This window comes from Cupressus sempervirens, chromosome 7, assembly GCF_028749045.1.
Source record: "Cupressus sempervirens isolate cs-2001-9-10 chromosome 7, ASM2874904v1, whole genome shotgun sequence".
Lineage (NCBI taxonomy): Eukaryota > Viridiplantae > Streptophyta > Pinopsida > Cupressales > Cupressaceae > Cupressus > Cupressus sempervirens.
Genome location: NC_143124.1, coordinates 279888610 through 279912120, shown reverse-complemented (window position 1 = coordinate 279912120; position 23511 = coordinate 279888610). Strand labels below are relative to the sequence as shown.

The 23511-nt window shown below is 35.6% G+C and overlaps 3 protein-coding genes and 1 pseudogene across 8 annotated transcripts; 1 reads left to right on the top strand and 3 right to left on the bottom strand.

Moving 5' to 3' along the window:
* Window positions 1-2466, bottom strand: part of LOC149546513 (caffeoylshikimate esterase-like) — a 97025-nt pseudogene extending 94559 nt beyond the window's left edge.
* LOC149546512 (uncharacterized) lies at window positions 1943-5740 on the bottom strand. The gene is made up of 10 exons (XM_089791232.1): window positions 5323-5740; window positions 5114-5236; window positions 4681-5006; window positions 4368-4510; window positions 4190-4261; window positions 3718-4103; window positions 3420-3621; window positions 3022-3322; window positions 2742-2883; window positions 1943-2636 (listed from the first exon to the last, which is right to left on the bottom strand). The coding sequence occupies exons 1-10, from the start codon at window positions 5428-5430 to the stop codon at window positions 2508-2510; spliced, it is 1932 nt and encodes a 643-aa protein (XP_089647358.1). The 5' UTR covers window positions 5431-5740; the 3' UTR covers window positions 1943-2507.
* A 193-nt stretch (window positions 5741-5933) lies between these two features.
* On the top strand, window positions 5934-14909 carry LOC149546511 (uncharacterized). Its single transcript, XM_089793987.1, has 11 exons — window positions 5934-6024; window positions 6123-6310; window positions 6394-6516; window positions 6620-6945; window positions 7102-7244; window positions 7344-7421; window positions 7510-7856; window positions 7953-8154; window positions 8333-8633; window positions 8759-8885; window positions 14458-14909. The coding sequence occupies exons 1-11, from the start codon at window positions 5934-5936 to the stop codon at window positions 14818-14820; spliced, it is 2289 nt and encodes a 762-aa protein (XP_089650113.1). The 3' UTR covers window positions 14821-14909.
* A 5690-nt stretch (window positions 14910-20599) lies between these two features.
* LOC149546510 (uncharacterized) lies at window positions 20600-23295 on the bottom strand. Of its 6 annotated transcripts, none has more exons than XM_089794604.1 (6): window positions 22974-23295; window positions 22839-22894; window positions 22449-22557; window positions 21463-21785; window positions 21140-21312; window positions 20600-20971 (listed from the first exon to the last, which is right to left on the bottom strand). In XM_089794604.1, exons 3-6 carry the CDS (start codon window positions 22482-22484, stop codon window positions 20646-20648), a joined length of 858 nt encoding a protein of 285 aa, XP_089650730.1. In that variant the 5' UTR covers window positions 22485-22557; window positions 22839-22894; window positions 22974-23295; the 3' UTR covers window positions 20600-20645. The 6 variants fall into 6 exon arrangements, with proteins under 6 accessions (XP_089650730.1, XP_089650726.1, XP_089650725.1 ...); XM_089794600.1 differs by having other exon boundaries at window positions 22444-22557; window positions 22729-22876; window positions 22974-23294; XM_089794599.1 differs by having other exon boundaries at window positions 22444-22557; window positions 22729-22894; window positions 22974-23293.
* Window positions 23296-23511: the final 216 nt, after the last annotated feature.

Sequence of the window (23511 nt, the reverse complement as noted above, 5' to 3'; positions counted from 1 at the left end):
TTGTAAAAGGAGATCGTAAAACCTAAAAAGGGAAACCCTAAGAGGTAAATGATATTTAATAATTAATATTTAATTATTAAATGGGAATGTATGTGCATAAAGTGAAATCTTAAGTAGGAAGTAAAGGTAATTTAATAAATGAAATGAAATTATTCCATTACTCTAACATAAAATAATGTAGCCCTAATTTTGTAAGCATTAAAAAACTTGTACAAAATGGCTTAGGGTTAGGGATTTTATGATGTATGATAATTTAGTACCTTCTTGCGCTAATATTAAGTTGCAAGAGATTGTAGATAGTAATCAGGTTGTAATCACTAGATAATAAGAATATTAGACTCACTATTTGGTAGTAGCCTAGGAATTGGGTGAACCATGTTAAATATGTTGTGTATTTTTCTATGTGCTTTAATATCCTTTTATAATATTTGTTATATTTGCATGTAATTGTTATTTTCATCTCTCTAAACTTAACATATATTAGCCAACAACAACAAAAAAATCATAGATACAACAAATATTTCATAGATTTAGTAATAGTTCAATAACAAAACACTGCTCAAAACATTTGACTATAAACATAAGAATCTCAGCAATCCAAAGTTCAAAGAACAACCCTAGTATAGCCGAATATGAAGAATGACCTTCATACTATTTAGAGGGTTGATATTACGAAAAAAACTTAGAGATAGATGCCATTTAATCCTAGTAACCAATAACCCTTAAAAAAAATCTTAGAACAGAACTCAACAACAAAAAAGGGAAAATAAAATACTTGTCTGACATCATAGACACCTTGACTTGTTTTATTAGTTTCAAAACTCTAGAAATTCATATTTTGATCTAATGTTAATATTATAAAATTTTATTCAAAATCTTTCAAAGTGAATGTTGCAACCATTCTAGATGCTCAAAAAGATAATAAAAAATCTCAAGCTCAAGCTCTTACAACCAATATGCAACTTTAGGAGGAAAATGGATAGTCAAAGGAGGCAAAACCACAATAGAAGACCTACACTCAAACATACATTCCTAATAACAAGCTAAGACAAAATTCTATGTCAAAATTCCCATCGAACAAGGAACCTTGACTCTTTAACAATTTAGAAACATCCCTTCTAGAACCCTCAAGAGCTCAAAGGACACTTGAAATAAGGGAACGAGTCCAGATCAATAGTCGCATCACTTGTATCCAAAATAGTATAAGGAGTCATTACATATATAATAGAGGACTAAGAACAAAAGAGAACCCTTCATGTAGCTAACCCTAGATGAAAAATCAATTGTAGAGTTCAAATAGTAGAGACTAGATTAATAGATTCCAACTTTTCCTAATTCATATCCGCAATAATTAAGATCATGTTTAGAATGCTTGATATTAAATTGTAAGATTTTTTATACTTGCACTAAAAATAGTTTTTTAATAAAGCAAATGAATTCATAACATCACTAATTATTCATTATAAATAATTTTAGTACTGACTTCTCAATCCTCATTTATTGCTTAAATATTATTACAGGTTTATTAACCTATATTAGCTAGTGCATTATTGATCACTATAGAGGATCGTAGGGACAATTTCATCTCATGAAATGCAAATTTAGTTTGGTGTCAACTATCTTCTAGATAGAATACACCAAAAGTCAAACAATTTTTTTCCAGATTTATGAAAATACAGTAATTTTTTCTTAATTTTATTGTTTTTTTAATATAAAACATGCAAATCATAATCAACAAATGCTAAAATTTTCAGAAAGATCTATTGTACTTCCAATGTTTTAAATTTTGATCAAAGATACATTTAGCCATGTCCATTTAATTTGTACTTGATTGACATGACCTAATTAGAAATGATAATTTTTATGCGAGTGATATTGCTTGGAGAAATGGAAATGATGTGAACTGGGCCAAAGAAAATTTGATAGTACACCCAAGAAGAAATTTAAAACCAATGAGGCACTTCATTTTTTGGCAAGCGGCCATTACATCTTGGACGTTTTAGTTTATTAGCCACTACCCTTCATTTGATTGTAAGTGCAGAATATAAATGCACTTTTCCTATGGAAGACGCGTGGTGCGTGGTCGTACATGTTCAGTAGTGGAAAGTTGTTGAGTGCAGAATTAACCTACAGAACTGCCAAAAAAACACAAAAATTTCCAAATCAAACAAGACTTAGTTTCCTTTATTTTTCGTTCTCCTTTTGTAGACCAATAATTACAAACGAAATTTCATGAAATGAAACAAAGTAATCTTTTGTGCGTCTGCCTCTTCAATATTCACAACTGTCCCCGCTCAGCATATGTGTGTGAAAACTCTCACCCCTCCGATCAGTTGATTCGAAACTCTCACCTCTTTTGTAACTGTCGTCTCCCCCATCACTTGATTCTAAAAAGTCAGAACTCCTCAGAGTTGTGTGACTCCATGTTTGGGTGGGAACAGCAATATCTTCTTCTGATAAAAGCATTGCTAATGCTCGTGACGCTGATGGGCGTTTTTCAAATTCGTTTATAGAGTACACAAGAGACCTATTTTAACTGTTCTTATTATGCTGCATGAAACAATTAAACCATCAGTCTTCAGTAATCGAGGGTCGATTAGCTCATGAAGTCGATCCTCCCCATGTAACTTCCACACCTGCGTTCACACATGACCAAACCATAAATTAAATCATTATATTAGTTTGCCAAACCCTCTACAAACAAATGTTGTGGTAACGATATATGCCAGTTTAATTCTTACGTGCTCCCCGAGCATCAGGTCATCTGTGACATCAATACTGCGTTTGCCAGAGACGATTTCTAACACCGTGATTCCAAAGCTGTAAATGTCTGATTTCGTACTTAACAGACCACGTGCAATATACTCAGGATCAGCGTAACCTCTGTAGGGCCAAACGGGGTAAAAAAATACATTAGTCAGCTGCCCAAAATTAAAACATTACTCTTCCACTAAAATTGTCATACTGCGTAGACTAATCATTTTCGTAATTATAAAGGGTTGAAGGGTAAGGCGATTTTACAATGTTCCAAGAACTCGAGTTTCTTCATGGCTAGAAAAATCAGTTGCGTCCTTCAGAAACGACAAACCGTTCGTCGAAACCACCATGTTGGAATGTTGAATGTGATCCGATTGCATTATTCGAGCAAGACCAAAATCACAAATCTTGGCGGTGAAATTCTCGTCCAGAAGAACGTTACCTGGTTTAATCTCTCTGTGCACTATACACACATCTGCACCCTCATGAAGATACGCGAGTGCCCTTGTTATGTCCATTATAATCTTGAGTCTTGTTGGCCAGTCAATAGTCATCTCATTTGACCCTGCATATGATGATTAAATTATTTATATATCGGAGGGAAGCCATCCAATGAGGGCTTAAAATTAGACAAAGTAAAGGAACGGCACTTTGGTACTTACGCCAAATGGTGTTACTCAAGTCTCGTGGGAAATAGTCGTAGACTAACATATTGCCTTCAAAGCAGTATCCCACGAGCTCAGCGATGTTTCGATGATGTAGCTTTGGTAGAGTCCTCAACTCGCGCATCCACGCTGGTTTTCCTAGTTGGCTGTTTTTGCTCATCATCTTTACTGCCACTCGTTTTCCATCAGACAGGATTCCCTGTAAAAGAGGAGAAGAAATCGTATTTACATATTAATTACTAATCACAGTTACTTGTAGACAATATTCAACAGTTTGATTTCAGAAGATACTTACGTAATACACATTCCCAAAACTACCACTCCCTAACGGTTTTGCAAAACATTTTGTCGCCCTCCATAATTCGTCGCGTTTAAACTCGACTGGAAATTTTCGGATCTGCTTCACCAGAATTACTGATTCCATATTGACGGAATCTTTTATGAACCCTTTTGTTCCCCTCTTCATTTCGTCGCGTTGGAACTCGATTGAAGGGTTTTGGAATCCAAATAATGTTGGAATCCGCTTTTTCAGAAGTCTACCCACCCCAAGAGTGCTACGTTGGGGCGTTTTGACTTGTTTGGGCTCATTTACCCCATTATAACTATCTTCTACTCCCTCAGACGAAACAGAGTCAGACCCTGATCCTTCGACCTCTGTTTCATAGCACTCCTCAATCTCACCTGATTACATAAATTCAAAACTTCTGAGTCATAAAATTGAATCGACGCGACAAAGTTTAGTAATCGAATTACTATTAGTGTCTTACCATCCGTATCTTTGGATTGCTCGGAGGGGTCTTGATCTATTATTGCAAGACAATTGTTCTCCTTGTTCCGACCTAGTTATGCCAAATCAACGCCTCACTTGTATTGGTAATCAATATTCAACTAATTGTAAATGTTAACAAAATGTGGGAAGATTAAAAATTGGAAGAAAACCGAAACCTGTAACATTATGTGGCCGGTTAGAGATGGTAAGTGTCGTTAAGGTTAAATATTGCATCTGAAGCATAAGATCGGATTTCATAGAATCTACTTTCCCCCGAACATAGACAAGTTCATCGCGGATCTTCTTGGTCAACAGAAACCTTCGGAGTTACGGACAAATGTCACTAAAGCATAAAAAAATTTCTTTTCTTTTTATGTAGTGTATATTAAAGAATCTCAATCAACCAAGTTAATGAAACAAAGCTATGCTCTGTCTGTAACTTCTAAGCGGGAAAGTTTATCGAAGAATGTATCGAAACGAACTACTTACTTGGATAATTTATTCGATGTGATAAAGGAACAACACAAAATTGCACCAGAAACTATTAATTTAGCAGCTTCGCTCATACATTCTAAAATCTCTTTGTGCAAATCAGCACTGATACCTTTCATCTGTTTCAAGTATTTACCCAGTTTAAGCATAGCAATAAGAAGGTCTGTGCATTCTCTGTCATTTGCAGAAATGTTGTCGAATCTTTCCAAAACATTGGCTATCGCCAAAAGCCCCACTGCAACCCAATGTGTATTCCCCAATCCTTTCAGTACATCTACCGCCACTGAATGTGCCTCAGTAGAAAGCTGGGATTTCAAGAATTTCTACATCAAAGGGCGAAAAATAAATGTCATTTGGAACATCAGAAAGAAATGACTGTACGTTGTTCCTGCTTCTAAACTACAAACAAATTCATCAAGACCAGAATTACCTGATCCGAGAACATTTTCGCGGCCTCTGAAATGCCATTAAACAATTTAGAAAAATCTGAAGCAACAGGTTGCACTAAATCCCTTCGCTCTGTTCCACTCTCGATTATTTTGCGGCCCGAGCCCTATATGCAGTCCGTACAAATTTTAAATCCATTACAAACGAAATGGAAGACAATAAAAGCAGAAAAAGGAAACTAATTTTGTGCACCTGCCCCTGGTTAACGATAGCCTTCAAAACGTTATCGATGTAGCGTATAAGCAGATCGAGGGACAAGCTGGAAAGGCCAGTCGTGGTCGGAGTATGTGTGCGACTCATCTTGATGCGATTAGCGAGCTATCCCTCAATCAGGCCGGCAACATAAAAGAAGAAGAAAAATAGGAATCTAACAAATTGTCATCTTAGAGAAAAGATGTCTTAATGCAAAATTTGTGCAGGCCGGGAAGCGAAATTTTGAGTCACGCGAATTGCCGCGTCTTGATCAAAACTCCGCTCTCGCATTAATAGATGGCGATTCTTCGTAAAACCATCTTCTTCGTAGCATCAGAGAATACGCGTAGCATAGTGAGTTCTGCATCCTCGCGGAACTTTCCATAAGAAAACACACAAAAAATCCACAGAGTACGTTAAAATTTTATCAATCTATCTATCGGTTCTTTAATTTTTTATTCAAAAAGTAGAAAAATATATTTACCTGATAAAAATTCAATGCGACATAATCCGTGTGGAATTGCTGTGATCTTTCTTATGGAAAGCTCTGCGAAGATGCAGAAGTCGCTATTATACGCGTCTTTCAATGATGTGGCGAAGTTGCTGGCTTTATGAAGAGCAAGCGGTTAGAAATGCAAGATTGGGCTTTTGAAGAAGCACGAATTCCCACATCTCTCAAAATTCAGTGGGTTGTTGAAAAAGGTAAGCGGTACAGATATGTCCAGATCTGTAAGATGTTATATCCATTATCGTAGTATGTTATGCAATATCACTGATTTTTTATGTCTTTTTTACTCTAGGATTGAGGGAACCCTTTTATAGCAACAAAATGACTAACTCCTCAACGAGTACCGCTCCGGATAACCAAATTCCATGTGCTGTAACTGCTGTTACGCGCAAGCGTTCTTCTACGACTGGCCTCTCTAGCGCGTCCCTCAATCTCCTCATCCGTTGCATCGACAATGTTTTGTCTGCTCTCAATAACCAGGTACGGCGCATTTTCATCAATTCTCTGCTTTTACTTTCTGCCATTATTTGTAATGGAATTAAAATTTATAAGGATACCTACAGGGCTTGGGCTCCAAAGTAATTGACAGTAGAACAGAGTTAACGGATCTAGTGCAGCCAGTTGCCGCAGATTTTTCTAAATTCTTTGATGGTATTTCAGAGGGCGCGAAAATGTTCACGGATCAGGTAATCTGGATCTTGAAATATTTTGTTTGTTTAGAATCAAGAACAGTGTACAAATACTTCCTTCCAATGTTAACTGCTTTTATTTTTCCGCTGTTTGATGTAGAAATTCTCAAAGTCTCAACTTTCTACCGAGGCACATTCAATGGCGGTAGATGTATTGAAAGGATTGGGGAACGCACATTGGGTTGCAGTGGGGCTTTTGGCAATAGCTAATGTTTTAGAAAGATTCGACAACATCTCTGCAAATGACAGAGAATGCATCGACCTTCTTATTGCTATGCTTAAGCTGGGTAAATACTTGAAACAGATGAAAGATATTAGTGCTGATTTGCACAAAGAGATTTTAGAAGAAATGAGGGAAGCGGTTAAATTGATAGTTTCTGGTGCAATTTTGTGTTGTTCATTCATCACATCGAATAAATTGTCCAAGTAAGCAGTTCTTTTACTTATATTCTTTTGAGAAACTTTCCTGTTCAGATTCCAGAAGTAACAGAGCATAGCTCTGATGCGTTGACTTAATTGTAGTTTCCTGTTATTTCAGAAATATTTATACATTTTAATGACACTTGTTGGGTAACACTAAAGGTTCGTGTTAACAAAGAAGATCCGCGATGATCTTGTCTATGTTCGGGGCAAAGTTGACTCTATGAAAGCAGATCTGATGCTTCAAATGCAAGTTTTGACCGTGAACACATTTACCTTCTATCACGAGCAAAATAATGTTGCAGGTTCTGATCTTCTTGAAAATTTACATCTTCCCACACTCATAGAAAGATAATATAAATTGAATGTTGATCATACATATAATAGAGTTGTTGATTTGGCAGAACTAGGAGTGCATGAGGAGAATATTTGCCTTGGTGCAACAGAACGAGACCCCTCTGATCAATCTAAAGATACAGAGAGTAAGATACTAATTCGATTCCCATCCTTGATTCCTTTCTCAATTCGATTCAATTTTGTCACTCAGAAGTTTTCAATTAATGTATTCAGGTGATAATGAGGAGAGTTGTGAAAAAGAGCTCGAAGGATCAGGGTCAGACACTAATTCTTCTCAGGCACAGGATAAAAATAATGGGGTAAATGAGTTCGAACAACTGGAAATGCCACCACGTAGCTCTCTCGGGCTTGGAAAATATCTTAGAAAAAAAATTCCGAATATATTTAAAAGGCAGTCTCAAAAACCAGAATTGTTCATGGAGGACATCCGGAACATCAAGGAGATTCAGGAGATCCAGAAGTACAAATCTCTAATTAATTTCAAACGCGATGAATTGGTGAAGGCAACTGCCAATTTTACTCGTAAAATAGGGAGCGGAGCTTTTGGGACTGTTTACCACGTAAGTTTCTTTTCAAATCGAACTGCAAAATATAGTCTTGAAACAATTCTAATTAGTTAATAATTTGTAAATACATATTTATGTTATCTTTTAAAGGGAATTCTGTCCGATGGAAGAGAAGTAGCAGTAAAGATCCTGAGAATAGAAGCTCGTCAAGGCGAAACAGAGTGGATGAGCGACCTGCAGATTCTAACAAAGGTACGCCATCGAAATATTGTGGGGCTCGTAGGATATTGCCACGAAGACATGATGTTAGTCTATGATTATTTCCCACGAAACCTGTCAACCGCCATTTTTGGTGAGTACCCACTGCAGTTCATTTGCCTTGTCTGTTTCAATGTTGTTGGACTGTTTATCTCGAATATTTTAGTAGGTCTAGTGATATATGCAGGAAAAAAATGAGATGTTTCTTGACTGGTCAATAAGAGACTTAGGTTTATCTCGAATAATTTAATAGGTCTAGTGATTATATGCAGATGAAAATGAGATTTTTCTTGACTGGTCGATAAGACAGAGGATTATATTGGACATAATAAGGGGACTTGCATATCTTCACGAAAGTGCACACGTCAGTATAGTACACAGAGGCATTAAACCCAATAACATTCTTCTGGATGAGAATTGGAAAGCCAAGATTTGTGATTTGGGCCTAGCTCGAATAATGCAACCCGATGACGCCCAATACGCCAACAAGGAGATTTCTGCAGATTGCAACTTGTTTCTAAAGGATTTAAATAAACATCCTGGCTACGTTACATCGGGTCCTCCTGGAACAATGTAAAATCACCTGGTCCTTTCAGTCTTCGTAGGAACGAAAATGATTACTTTATGCACTAGCAAATTTTGGGGACGAGTAAAGTTGTCTGACTAATGCATTTTCCTTTCCTTGTTTGGCTCTACAGCGGTTACCTAGATCCTGAGTATGATTTCACAGGCTGCCCGAATGCGAAATCAGACATTTACAGCTTTGGATTGACGCTCTTAAATGTCGTTTCAGGCAAAGGAGTTGTCGAACTCAAAAATGCGCTGGTACATGAACAAAAACAGAGAGAATTTAACACAGCAAAAGACTCAGGAAATGAGCGCTGCTAAACTCCAGGCCCAGCCAGTCTATTTATAGCTGAATGTACAGAGTATTCTAGAGAAGAGTTTGGTAATCTTTTTAATGAGATTAGTTGGCAGTTGGAGGGATGGCCGCACATGCCTTCTGGAAGCATCTGGTCGGTGCTGACCATGCTTTGCTTTGGAATTAATTTACGTTGACATCCCCCCTAAATTAATTACAATAGCTATACTAAATATTTAATATCTAAATATCCCCCCATAATCTACATATGATGGGTCCTAGCCTAAGGCCTTGTTAGGTACCCATTTACAATCTGTTATTTCCTAAATACAGTGGTTGGAATTCATAAGAATCCCCCCTGAATGACAACCATGAGACAATTATGTCACTGCTCTTAAGCCCAAAAGATGTCGAAGAGATACAAACTTGGCTTCACTTAAAGCCTTGGTGAATAAGTCAGCAATCTGGTCCTCTGTCTTGCAATATTGAAGATGAATCACCTGTTGTTGGAGGAGATGCCTGATATAATGATGATAAACTTCAATATGTTTGGTGCGAGCATGGAACACGGGATTCTTAGACAATGATATGGCACTTTGATTGTCACAATGAAGTAGAGAAGGCCCTGCATGATGTTGCCTAAGTACTGATAAGATAGCTCGTAGCCAAGTGATTTCTTTTGCTGCTTCGTTTGCCGCAGTATATTCAGCTTCTGTAGTGGATAGAGCTATGGTAGATTGCTTTTTACTACACCAAGAAACGGGACCTGCACCAAGATAGACAACATAACCTGTAGTGGACTTACGATCATCCATGCATCCTGCCCAATCAAAATCTGAATAACCAACAAGGGAAATATCTCCATGAAATGAATAATAGATGCCCATCGTTAAAGTCCCTTTCACATATCTTAGTATTCTTTTAGCAGCTATCCAATGTGGGACTTTAGGTGAGCTCAAAAATCTAGAAACCACACTAACTGCAAAAGAAATATCAGGACGAGTGTGTGTTAAATATACAAGACTACCAACCAATTGCCTATATAAGGTAGGATCAACATCTTCACCTTCCATGTCCTTGCTTAATTTCAACCCCAGAGCAATTGGAGTAGATACACTTTTACAATCTGTCATTTGAAACCTCTTCAATATGTCTAGGGCATACTTAGTTTGAGAAAGATAAAATCCATCATCTTTTTGCCATACTTGTATACCAAGAAAATAGTGTAGAAAACCAAGATCTGTCATCTCAAATGTATTTTGCAAGCTTAACTTTATGTTACTAATTTTATCCATGCTATGTCCTGTGATAATAAGATCATCAACATAAAGCACAATGATTATGATATCACCACTAGCAAATTCTTTCACATACAAATTTGGATCATGTGGACTATTATGGAAGCCTTGAATTTGAAAATATTCATCAATTTTAGCATACCAAGCCCTTGGAGCCTGTTTGAGACCATATAAAGACTTCCTTAATTTGCAAACCAAATGTTCTTTCCCTTGTATTTCAAATCCTTGTGGCTGAGTCATATAAATCTCTTCATCAATTTCACCATTCAAAAATGCATTTTTAACATCCATTTGGTGTAGAGGCCACTTAAAATGAGCTGCTAATGCTATAATAACTCTGACAGTACTAATCTTTGCTACTGGGGCAAAAGTTTCAGTGTAATCAATCCCTTCTTTTTGTAAATACCCTTTGGCTACTAGTCTTGCCTTATGTTTTTCAATACTCCCATCTGACTTGAACTTGGTCTTATATACCCACTTATTGTTAACCATATTCTTACCTTTTGGCAACTCTACCAATTCCCAAGTGTTGTTTTTTATCAATGAATCATACTCATTTTTCATAGCTTCTTCCTATTCATGTTTTCCTTTGGCCTCTTCATATGTTTGAGGATCATTATTCTTCATTATGGTGGTCATCAAAGCATAATTAATTTGATGAGTCCTTTCATAAATTTCTTGAATACTCTTGGTCTTTGGAGAAGGACTAGATTTTTCATCCATGTCAAAGGGTTCCTTAGAACTTTCACCAGTTTCAAAATCATTAGGATCTTCATGATTCTCAATGGCCATATGTGGAATAGGAGTGGATATTGGCATATCGTCAAACCCTTCATTAAACTTGACATCCCTACTTGTAAACACATCTTCCACACTAGGATCATATAACCTATATCCTTTCCTTTGGTCATCATACCCCACAAAGATGCACTTAATGCTTTTCTTATCAAATTTCTTTTCTCTAATCTCATCTGGCACATGGGCATACGCTTCACATCCAAACACTCTAAAATACTTAACATTAGGTTTTCTTCCACTCCAAGCTTCTTCAGGAGTAATGTTTTGCAAAACATTTGTGGGAGATCTATTCAAAACATGAGATGCAGTATTAATAGCTTCAGCCCATAAAAACAAAGGAAGATTCTTAGATTGTAGCATACAATGTGCCATTTCCACTAAAGTCCTATTCTTCCTTTCAGCAATACCATTTTGTTGAGGAGTATATCTATTAGTCATCTCTCTTTTGATCCCATGATGATCACAAAATGATTTGAACCTATTGTTTACATATTCTCCACCATTGTCAGTTCTAATTCTCTTGATCTTATTTCCACTTTCATTTTCCACAAGAGCTTTAAATATTTCAAATTTGTTAAACACTTCATCCTTTTGTTTCAAGAAATAAACCCAAATTTTCCTTGAAAAATCATCAATAAATGTCAAGATATACCTAGCTCCTCCCTTTGATGTTGGATTCATAGGACCGCACAAATCACTATGGATAAGTTCTAGACTTCTCTTTGCTCTCCATGTAGACCTCTCAAAAGTGTCTCTATGTTGTTTACCTACCATGCATCCTTCACACACATTTGTATTTAATTTTATCCAGGGCAATCCATCAACCATATTCATCTTTGAAAGCATAGCCAAACTTTGATAATTTAAATGACCATACCTTTGATGCCATAACTCACTTAAGGATGATCTTGTAGTGATATAAGCCTTCTTAGCAACACTAGCTTGAAATTTATATAGTCCATCATTCTCAACTCCTCTAGCAACTATTTTGTATCCATCATTAATATTCTTGATTAAACACTTATCTGAATAAAACTCCACCTTATATCCATGTTGAGTTATTTGACTCACTGATAGAAGATTTTTAGCCAATCTAGGTACAAAATTCACATTAGTTATCTCTAAATTTTTACCATCATTACCTTTCATTGAAATTGTACCTATTCCTTCTATGTCATGTGAACTATCATCACCAAGAAATATTTTTGCACCTCTTGTTGCTTCTAAAGAGCTAAAACTATTTTTGTTGTGAGTTAGATGTTGGCTAGCTCCTGAATCAATATACCATGCATTACTTGAATCACCTTGAGCAGCCAAAGAAGCTATCATTATATGATGATCACCCTCTTCTTGAACAAAATTTGATTGCCTTCTTTGATTAAATCTCTTTTGCCATTTCTTAAAACATTGATCACTTTTATGCCCTTCTTTTCCACACTTGAAACATTTGATAGTATTTGCTCCTTTGAGATTATTATTGTAATTTCTCCCTTCATTTTGTGGCCTTTGATAATTTTTCCTATTTTGATTATCTCTTTGTTGAGACCATTGTCTTTGATTATTTCTATATTGATTCCCTTGATTAGGTCTTTGATTTTGATATGTTCTTTCTTGATTATAATACTTGTATTTCCCTCTAGCTACAAATGCTTGACTCTTGCTAGACTCACTTGTAAACTTGTGAAGCCTTTCTTCTTCATTTAACAAAGCACCATAGACTTCTTGCAATTTTATATTTTCAAATTTTTCAGTTAATTCTAAAGTGCGAATGAAATTATTATACTCCTCTGGAAGACTTTCAATTAAAAATTCTATGATTTCATCATCTTTGTACTCAACCTTCATCATTGCAAGCTGATTTCTTAAGTTTTTCAATCTAGCAATATGATCATTCATGCTATCTCCTTCTTTCATTTTCAAATGAGTTAATTGCCTCTTAATATCCATTGCTTTTAACTTACTTGTTCTTTCATACATTGTTTGTAAAGTTTCCCATATTGCCTTTGTTGTTTTTAAACCTTGAACATGAGGCCTAATCCCTGGACTAATTTGCCACAAAAGTGTAGCACGTGCATTCATATCTTTTTTATTCCATTTATTAAGTTTATCTTGATCCTCAGGTTCTTCTTCTATGACTAGTTCCCATAAATCTTTCATTTGTAAAATTAACTCCATCTCACATTTCCAATTAGCATAATTTGAACCATCCAATTTTTCACTAACCACAAGATTAGACATCTCACCAGCCATAGTTAGATTTCAATCAAATACCAAAAGACCACCCTTGATATTGACCTTCTTATGAACTAATCAAACAAGGACTTTTAAATAAAAATCTTTATCAAATTTGTCTTTTCCACACAAAGTTACCCACTTTCTATTCTTATCAATCTCTTCACGATAAATCTTTAATAACACTTCTTAATCACATACATCCACACACCTTGAAGCATACATAATTTGTATCTTCCAAAAGATACGCTCACTTCTCAATCATACAAACATATCTAAACAAACAAAGGATTAGTGCATCTTCTAAATCACAAGAGCATTCAACACTTCAATTGTACTTGAAAAATCACAGTAAGATAGATAACCATAATAATATAAATGGCACCCAATTTTGTCCCACATAGCAACTTAATCCTTCAATATTTCAAATAACTCTTCATCAACAAACTTACTCAGTTTCTTTGAAATAACCAAATGGTCATTAACAACTTCAGATTTAAAGAAACATTCGATAGTTCATTGCTTATTTCAGTGGCACAATATAATAGAGAAAGCTCTATATTAAAACAATAAGCATTACAGCCCCACACAACACTATTCTCTTTTATCTTTCAATACGTACCTCTTAGAAATTCAAATGTACTCTTTGACCAACAATAATTTCTGCTCCTCCAGGAATGGCTGCAACAGATCTGCTTTCTTCAGCACATTATCTTTCTTCTCTCAGACAATGCCAATGCCAACAGTTCAAAGAAACACTTCAACTCCAATAGCAGCTTGTAGATTGTAACAGCAATCTCCTTCAGTTCACACAGAAAAACAAAACATTCACCAATCATTAATCATGGCTCTGATACCATGAACAAAAACAGAGAGAATTTAACATAGCAAAAGACTCAAAAAATGAGCGCTGCTAAACTCCAGGCCCAGCCAATCTATTTATAGCTAAATGTACAGAGTATTCTAGAGAAGAGTTTGGTAATGTTTTTAATGAGATTAGTTGGCAGTTGGAGGGATGGCCGCACATGCCTTCTGGAAGCATCTGGTCGGTGCTGACCATGCTTTGCTTTGGAATTAATTTACGTTGACAGTACACTCTCAGCATTTTAAATTTATGTTTGCATACATTTTCAGTACAACAGTATTTTGTCGAGGGTTCATCGGACTATTATAATGATTTATTTTATGGTTTGGTGTATGAATGCAGGCATGGGGGTTATATAAAGAGGACCGGCTTCATGAGTTAATAGACCCTCGATTGCTCATCACTGATAGTTTAAATTCAAGTAGCAGACTACGAGCAGTTAAAATAGCTCTTTGGTGCACTCAAAAAGAACCTGAAAGACGTCCATTAGCTTCCCGAGTATTAGCAATGTTTTTATCAGAAGAAGATATTCGGATTCCACTCCAAGGAATTGAATCCTATTCAGATTTTTGCCCGAGTCACAAAACTATGCTTTGTAGTGAGTGTTTAGACTCGAGTCACGCATTTGTGCCGAATGCTCAAAATTTTGCCAGAGATATGTCGAGTGGGCCAAGTTCTGACGATGAGACAGACACTGAGTTCTGACAAAGAGCCAGACACTGAAAAGGTCACTACAGCTTTTAGAAAATAGTACAGTGTTAGTCTCTTTGGCCCGTGGCTAAACAGCAGAGGATTAGTACTGTAGTAGCTTGCCTTTTAGGTTTGGTGATAATCACCTTACCTTTCTTCCGTTAAGGCTCCTTTGCTTTTTCTGACTTGGTTTCCTCTTCTTCTTCATCATCTTCTCTTTGTCTTTCAGTAATCATTAGAGGACCAAGTTCTATTTTTAGCTTTGCAATCTTCCTCTTTCCTTTGCTAATGACCTAAGGGATTTTGATTTGAAGCTCAATTCTGGCCTTAGCTTCATCATAAGTTCCAAAGACTGGTTTCTTTGGGTCTACTGGTTCATTCACCAGTGCTTCTATGATATCTCTGGTTTCATCAATATTGACCTCATAAGGAAGAGGTTTCACCCATGCAATTCGGGGCCTGACTGCCTGTATGTATACTTTGTCACAATCTACCATAAAGCATACATCTTCTTTGTATTCCTCAACCAGTTTAGGTGGAACCCGGAACCTATTGTTCATTCTTTCCTTAAAATCTTCAAAGTAATTATCCAAAACACTGCCAAAATTTTCACCTAACTCTGTAATGAACTCATTTATTTGATAAAGAACGGGAATATCTTTTCTCCATACTACTGATCCTTTTGATGGAAAAGACTTTTGAACATAGAAAAATAAACAGATCAAAAGTGAACCGAATTTGTAGGAGTTTTTCTTTGAAGTCCTTATTCTTTCTATATTTTTATTGAATTGACACAAAAGCAATTCAGACAGATCAAACTCAACATTCTTCTTTACTACCTTATATGCTAAATCTACTGCTTCACAAGGTACACTGTTTGGACGGCTCGAACTGTAAATTTTATGAGCAATGACGTGAATACCAAATCTTAATTCAGCGTCAGCTACTGTACTGAGCTTAAGTCCTCTACCATCCCATTCTACTTGGGTTAGCCTTTGCAATTCTTCCCGACCTAGGGTTTTGGTAGACTTAGCTTTGTTCAACATGGGAAGGCCAGTAATCTTGTTAATCATTTTCTTTGTGATAAGCACTAGTTGTTCTAACCACAATTGCCCGTTGTGAACCCGACTGAGTACATACCTAACCCATTTAACTTGAAAATTCCTTGGCAAATGTGAAATGTGGGTTAACCATTTTGTTTCAAGATGCTTGTGCTCGAGTTTCAAATTTCCATCTACGCTCATTTCTCCTAGGGCATTATCAATTTCTAGGTTTCCAAGTTCTTGAATGGAACATTTGAAATGAGAGTGAATGTCATTTATAAGGAGTACCTTTGGAGGAATTTGAGACTGAGCACCGTTAGGGTCAAGTGATTCTACAATTACTGGTGCCAATTTGAAGTTCGGCGCCTTCCATTCCACACCTTTAACTAGCATTTTTGAGCCTCTCTTTGCCTTGGAGTTGCTACTTCCGGATGCCATTGTTGCTCGGTAAGTGAAGAGAAATTTTGAATAGATTCTTTGCCCTTTTAAAATTTGCTCAAAATTGCTTTAAGCTTGCTCTGGAATTGCAGAAGATAACTTAGCTCAAAGTTCGTAGTGAAGAATGAGATCAAATTTTGCCCTTTTTGACGAAACATTCATCATAAATGTTTGGTACGATGGTAGATGAAATGACAGGTTGTCATCCACTTGCTCGGTAGATACTATCAACTCGGTGATCAAAAGAAAACATTGATGTGCCAACCTAACTCGGTAAGGTCACGAACCGACCTTGCTCGGTTGATATAACTTGGTAAATGAAACTTTATTGCACCCAACTAAACTCGGTTAAGTCTAGGATCAAAGTGTATCTGAATATTGTTCTGATCATCTTTCTTCTTGTGGAACTGTTTAGGATAATTCTTGGAGGATGCAGTTCCATACTTTCTTTTATGAATATTAATCGGAGATGGTGGCGTCACTCATTTCTTGAGTGATATTGCCATTGCTTGACTTATCTTGTTTGGTAGATTTTGGAATCCATTGTTGCTTCATTTGCTTCCGAATGTTGTCTACTTTAATTTTCTTCTCATCTTCAATTCTTTCTATATTCATGTAATTTCTAGCTATATGACCAAGTTATGTACATGTATAGCACCTTACAGTAGTGTCCTTCTTCCTTAGGTGATGTCTTGCACAATTTATGCCAGTATGTCCATATTCTCCACAATAGTGACATCTGCACCAGGTGTTGTAGTCCCATCCAAATATGGCTTTGACAAGTTGTTCAACTAGATTGAATGATTTGGATCTGCATTGGAATGCCTTGTGACCATGTTTTTTGCATTTGTGACAGTTGCCTTCAAATTTTGGTTTTTCTTTGCACTGATTTGCTTTGTGACCATGCTGATTGCAATTGAAGAATTTACCATTGAATTTTGTTTTTCCATTGCTCCAACATTTGTTTGATGTATGACCTAACTTGCCACAGTGATTACAAGTGGGTTTTTGATTCCTTTGTTCACCTTGTTTGGAGGATTCACCTTCTTCCTTGTATCCAAGACCAGCTTTACCTTTATGTCTATAAAGATTTTCCTTATTTTGTTGATTTAATTGATTCACATCTGCTTGAGATTTCATCATTCTTTCATTGACTTGTCTTTCTGAGATTAGATCATTTTCCAAGCTTTCATTGATTTGTCTCTCACTTCTTAAATCATTCTATAGACTTTCATTTTGTACTCTGAGAATCCTGATTTCTTCATTGGCATTAGAGAGTTGGTCTATAAGGTCTTCATGCTGATGGGATTGATTATGAATTTTATGACTTTTATCTTCCAATTCTTCTTGTGCTTCATTTCTTTGTTCCAAAACTTCACATAGCCTAATTGACTGTATTTCTTGCTCTCTTTTAAGCTTTCTTACCTCTTCTTAAAGAGATCCATTCTTTTCTAGAAGTTCTTTGATTGCCTTGTCAGCTTCTTCTGAACTACTTGATGGTAACAAATCTTCAATCTTTTCTTCAACATAGTGATGGTCATTCATTTGTCTTGCAAGTTCCTTTCTTCTTTTTAGGGATTGAGAAAGATGCTCCTTTGGTTCTTTGAGTTGAACCATGGCCATTTCTAGATCTAACTTTTCATTTTCAATAAATTTCTCCAGTCTGAATATCTCCATAACTTAGATCTTTGCTCAAGCTATCAAACTTTGTCCTACAAACCAAAAAAAGCTCTGATACCAATTGTTAGAAATATTCAAGATATAATAGGTTACTGAAAGGGGAGGGGTGAATCAGTAACAATAAAACTTTTAAGTCAATTCAAAATAACCATATACAACATTCACTCATCTAGCCTATTGCATAAAAGAACTATTAAACATTTAAACCATATATGCACAGAGATTTGGTGATCCAGAAACCTTCCAAAATAGAAAGTAAAACTGGGGTGGGGATGATACCCACAAAGCTTTGTTACTGCAGTATGAAGTTGGCCGTTTAAGGCTTACAATGATCACTTCTGGTGATCTACCCTGTTAGGAGCACAGAGGATTGCTAGATCCACCTTGTTAGAGGATTTACAAACATACTTTACAAGTATGCACTCTGTTAGGAGATTTGAATAAAGATAGTTAAGTCTACCCTATTAAAGGATTTACAAGAATGATTCACCTGTTAGGATGAACAAACAGATCAACTTACAACTTGATTGGAATCTTTATTGTAGATCACCTTCTGTGATTGATGAAATCATTTTTGCTCCTGGTAGACCTTGCTGAGTATTCTTTACTGCTGATGAATTCACATATCATATCTTATGTCCCTCTTTTGTGCAATATTCTATATCTTGTATATCTTCCTTGTGTCTATATTTTGAATGATATAATACATTACATATATATACCATTCCAATAATTATTCATGCAAGGTCGGCCAAACACAAGTAAACAAAATATAACTGAGTCGGCCAAATAGTAAAATAAACTCGGGTTCTTCAGACAGACTTGATGACCTTCTGATACACGGCATCCACCATGTCACTCGGCATCATCATGCACTCGGTAGAGGTAGGGGCTTGGTTCATACTAGTCATACAACGTTGCCTGGAACTCAGTGACCATTGGTGACTCGGTAGATATAGTGTCACTCGGTAGAAACTAATTTCTTCGTTGACCTCCTGAGCTCGGTTATCACTGAGTCTTTCTTCACTCGGTCATCACTGAGTGCTTCCTCACTCGGTCATCGCTAAGTGCTTCCTCACTTGGTTAATACTGAGTGCATCTTCACTCGGTTGACACTAAGTGCATCTTTACTCGGTTAACACTAAGTGCATCTTTACTCGGTTGACACTAAGTGCTTTTTCACTCGGTTAACACTATGTTTTCGATGCTCGGTTTGGTCTGTTTCTTCAGTGCTCGGTTTGAACTGAGTTGCCATCACTCGGTCTGAACTGTATTACTTGATGCTCGGTTAGAACTGTGAGATGAGTGTTTGTCACTAATGGCAAATAACTTTATGCCAACATAACTATGATAGTTTTTTCATCGATATGCCCTAATTAATGCTCTTAAAAATATTCCCAAAAAATGAGACCACATGTACTAATAGTCGATCATTTCTTAGCTTTATTGGTTGGTGATTGACCAATTTGTGCACCACTAATGGGACATTTCATAACAACTACTATGAATTTAATCACAAGTACTGACTGACTATTGGTGCGTGAACCTAACGGGTATTAGATGACTGTTTTGAAATGATATTTTTTACCACTATGTGCTCTATGATCCCTACAAAGACATCTATGAATACCTAAAAGTTGAAACCTTAGATTTAATCTCTTCGCTCACCTATGAAGGTACACCAATAAAATTGACAAAATTTGACTTATGGTTTAGGAGATCTAGGTCTGTGAAGTTAGCATGAGTGAATATTGGGTCTATTCCCCTACAATTTTTATGTGTTTTCATTTATTTGAATGATACATTTTTTGAATAGGACCTATGAAAAACACAAAATGACAATACTATAACTTTGATTCATCTAAAATAAGTGCTACTATATACAAAACTACTTTATATAATGATACATGTTTCTAGACCCACATTTTCATACACTTCTTTTACCATGTAAAGCTTCATTTATGTTTTCATATCAAACAACTATTGGTATATTCCTTACACCTCCTGATACAAATGCTAGTTATTTTAATGACACATAATAGTCAAGAGCCCCAATCTTTTATAACATTGCAAAATGTTAAACATAAATATACATATTTAAACATTTCTTAAGATATATGTTTTCAAAGCAGCAAATAATTTTAATGGAAGTTTGATAAGGTATCTGTTTCCAAAGCAGCAAATAATTTTAAATGAAGTTTGATACGGTGAAAATATAAGCCATAAATCAAATCTCATATTCTATTTTCATCAGTTTAAACTTAGTCTTTCCCATTTGTTTGTGATTTTTAATTAGTGCGTTTCGTAATACAAGATTAGTCGTATCTTATCAGGAAAATATCTGATAAGTAGGACATGATTTCCACAGCTAGTCAAATTGTGATGTGAATATCAGGATTTAACTGTGTGATTTTGAGTCAAACTCGATGACCCATGTTTCATGAGTAGTGATTCAACATGAATCCATCTCTCATGAGAATAAATGGAACACTTAGCACTCATTGGATCTAGGTGATGCTCACAGGGGTGAAGCACCGGGACTTCCCGGGAGGTCACCCATCCCAGTACTACTCCAGCCTGAGCAAAATATCTCCTCTCAAATGCCATTTAAGTAAGCTTGAACAACAAAAAAATGATTCAAACTTTATAAATAATCTTTATTTATTTAAATGAAATACATCAGTTTCTCTTATTTCCATCCTTAACTCTTAAATAATTATTGTCCTCCAACGCCATCCATGGTCTCGAAATAGGTATTACGTCTTCTCTGAACGAATGTGTATGCACAGACGTTCGGCATAGATTAAAAACACGTGCGAGCAATTTTACAAGGCCTTTTGCTCCACTCTTTAAAAATCTGGTTAATGTAGCAAACATCCGGACTAGCCTTCGCCTTTCTTGGCGACGCTTTTCCCACGTAAAATTACGGCATTGACCAAATGCAGGTAAAATAGCGTCTGAAGCTCTTGTATGAAATGTACTTGCAATTACATCAGTCATTTCGCCTGCTAATGCAAAATTAATAGCACATTGATTAAAATATAAATTCTAATAAGTACAAAGAAATTTCCAGTGCCTTCAATTTTCTCCTGTCTTACATATATGAAAAGGGGCACCTAAAGTTTTAAATTATTTTGTAATATAATTAACTGAAATAAGTTCCAAATTATTACCTGAATCATTCCAATCTTGCGGCTGTGCAGTAAGATTTTGTTGATTTGATGATTGCGAGACAAGAGATCTCATCAATATGAAATTCATGCGAAGAAGAATATCCATTTTCATGCTCTCGACTTTTCCGCGTAGATAGACAAGTTCTTCGCCAATGCTCTTAGTCAACACAAACCTTTTCGTTCATAAACATTGGTACCAATTTGTCAAACATATGTCATGGCGAAAATGAATGCTTTTGCTGAAAAAAAAAATCTATAGATGATTTTGTGCTTTCTGAATTTCACATTAAAAACAAAATTGAAACAAATGGTTAGGTACATACTTGGACCATTTGCTGGTTGTGATAAAGGAGTGACACAAAATTGAACCAGTCAATATCAAATGCAGAGCTTCTTTCATTTTTACTAAAATATCGCCAGCAAAATCAGTTTTTATATCTTTTACCATTTTGATAAACTTGGTGAGGTCCAGCAGGCTTTTGAGAAGGTCAATGCAATCCCTCTTATTTGTAGACATCTTGTCTAGTCTTTCTAACACTTTAGCTATTGCTAAAAGTGCCACTGCGGTCCAATGTGTATTCCCCAGTCCATTCAATAATTCCAACGCCACTCTGTGTACTTGACCAGGTAGAAATCTAGAGGATTCCTAATTCATATTAAAAAAAAATCTATTAAATTATAGATTCGGGAACGAAGAATCATAAAATTTGAAGAGATGTAATAGTTTTATTAGTGATTGAAATAAAAATTGTAAAACAAATAAAATAAAATATTATATGAACTTGGTTATGATAATATTGATAGATGAATTTGTTTGAGTAGTTCTAAAACAAATTCAGTTTAGTAGAACTCTGTCTTTTTTAGCATTTATTGTATTTAAATAATGTTCATTGATGAATCTTTCTTTCTTAGAGGTCATATGTCTTAGTACTATTTCAATTAAACATGTTTAATATGGAGTTTCGTCTAAATTTAAGATCATATTTTTCAAAATTTTAAAGAAATGCTACGTCTCATGAACCATTCATTAACAATAGAAAACAGTTTTCACAATAATAATTTTGATATTACTTTCAAGTCAATAAATTTTACTTAACATTTTGTAAATAATGATTCTTAACACTTCTATTCTTTAAAATGAACCAACATTTAACAATTGCAAAATCCATCTAGTGCTCATTGAAATAAAATATTAGCACCTTCCTAACCATCTCACTACTATTGCAACTCAAACACTTAATACCTCACAATCAATCATTCATGAAGAAGTTTAAATGTTTCTTATTCACATTCCTTAGAATTACCTTACTTGAAAGCATCGTTGCACCATGTGAAATACCATCATATATCTGTGAAAAATCTGATGCAACCGGAGCCATGATATCCCTTAGTTTTGTTCTGATTTGCGTAGGTGAGCCCTGCAAATATGAAATGATGGTATGAACTACTTATTCAATAAAATTGAAAGGTAAACAGCGAGTATATCTTTCGTTATATTGAAATCAAAATTCCAAGACAAAAAACATCTTTGAGAATGATTTAAGGAATATAGCTGTTAAAATCCAAAATAGCAAATAATATGGCATTGCCTCATTAGTAAAAGGAGATAAAGCCTGTTCTATATAAGCTGTAGCTAAATCAAAGGAGAAATCTGAACGAGAACTGGAAGTCAAGGCATTGGAAGATGTAGAGCCTTCACCATTATCCATCTTCCGCTCTTGAGATTGATATGGAGTACTGCTACGTGCCCTCAATCTACAATAAAATTAGAATGTTTCTTAAACTTAATAAAATTCATTTTACATGCATTGTAACAGGGGAAAAAAAGTATTACCAAGGTATTTGGCCATTTGAGTACTTGATATCAACAAAATCTTCAACCTCAACTCAAAGCTCCCTTTCTCTTCTCTATATGTTCTTTTAACTTTCAAGATTTATAATCTTTTAACGAATTCCAAAACGAACTATTTAGAGTATATATTTTCTTCTAGGAAAGAAATTTTCTCTTATGGAGTGCCGATTTCTTAGAAATGCTCTCTCTTGATATTCAGGACGTGTTAAGTTGCTTCGTTGTTAATCTTCTTCAATGTTTTAATAGTCAAAGCCGCGTGTGTTGAAGAACTGAGGGAACATTAAATGAAAAAAACATAATAATGAGGAACAAGTGATGAAAAAAGAAATTTTGATGAAAAAATCCACAAATCAAGGGAAGATGAACAGGTGTCTCTCACTATGTCTGTGTATGTCATCAAAGAGAGAGATTTTGAATTGAACTCACATGCAACATTGGAAGTTCCGCTGGTGCAACGAAACCACGAATAGATTTACGAAAACGACCAAATATTTTATTCTTGACTGAAGGAGCGCCACTT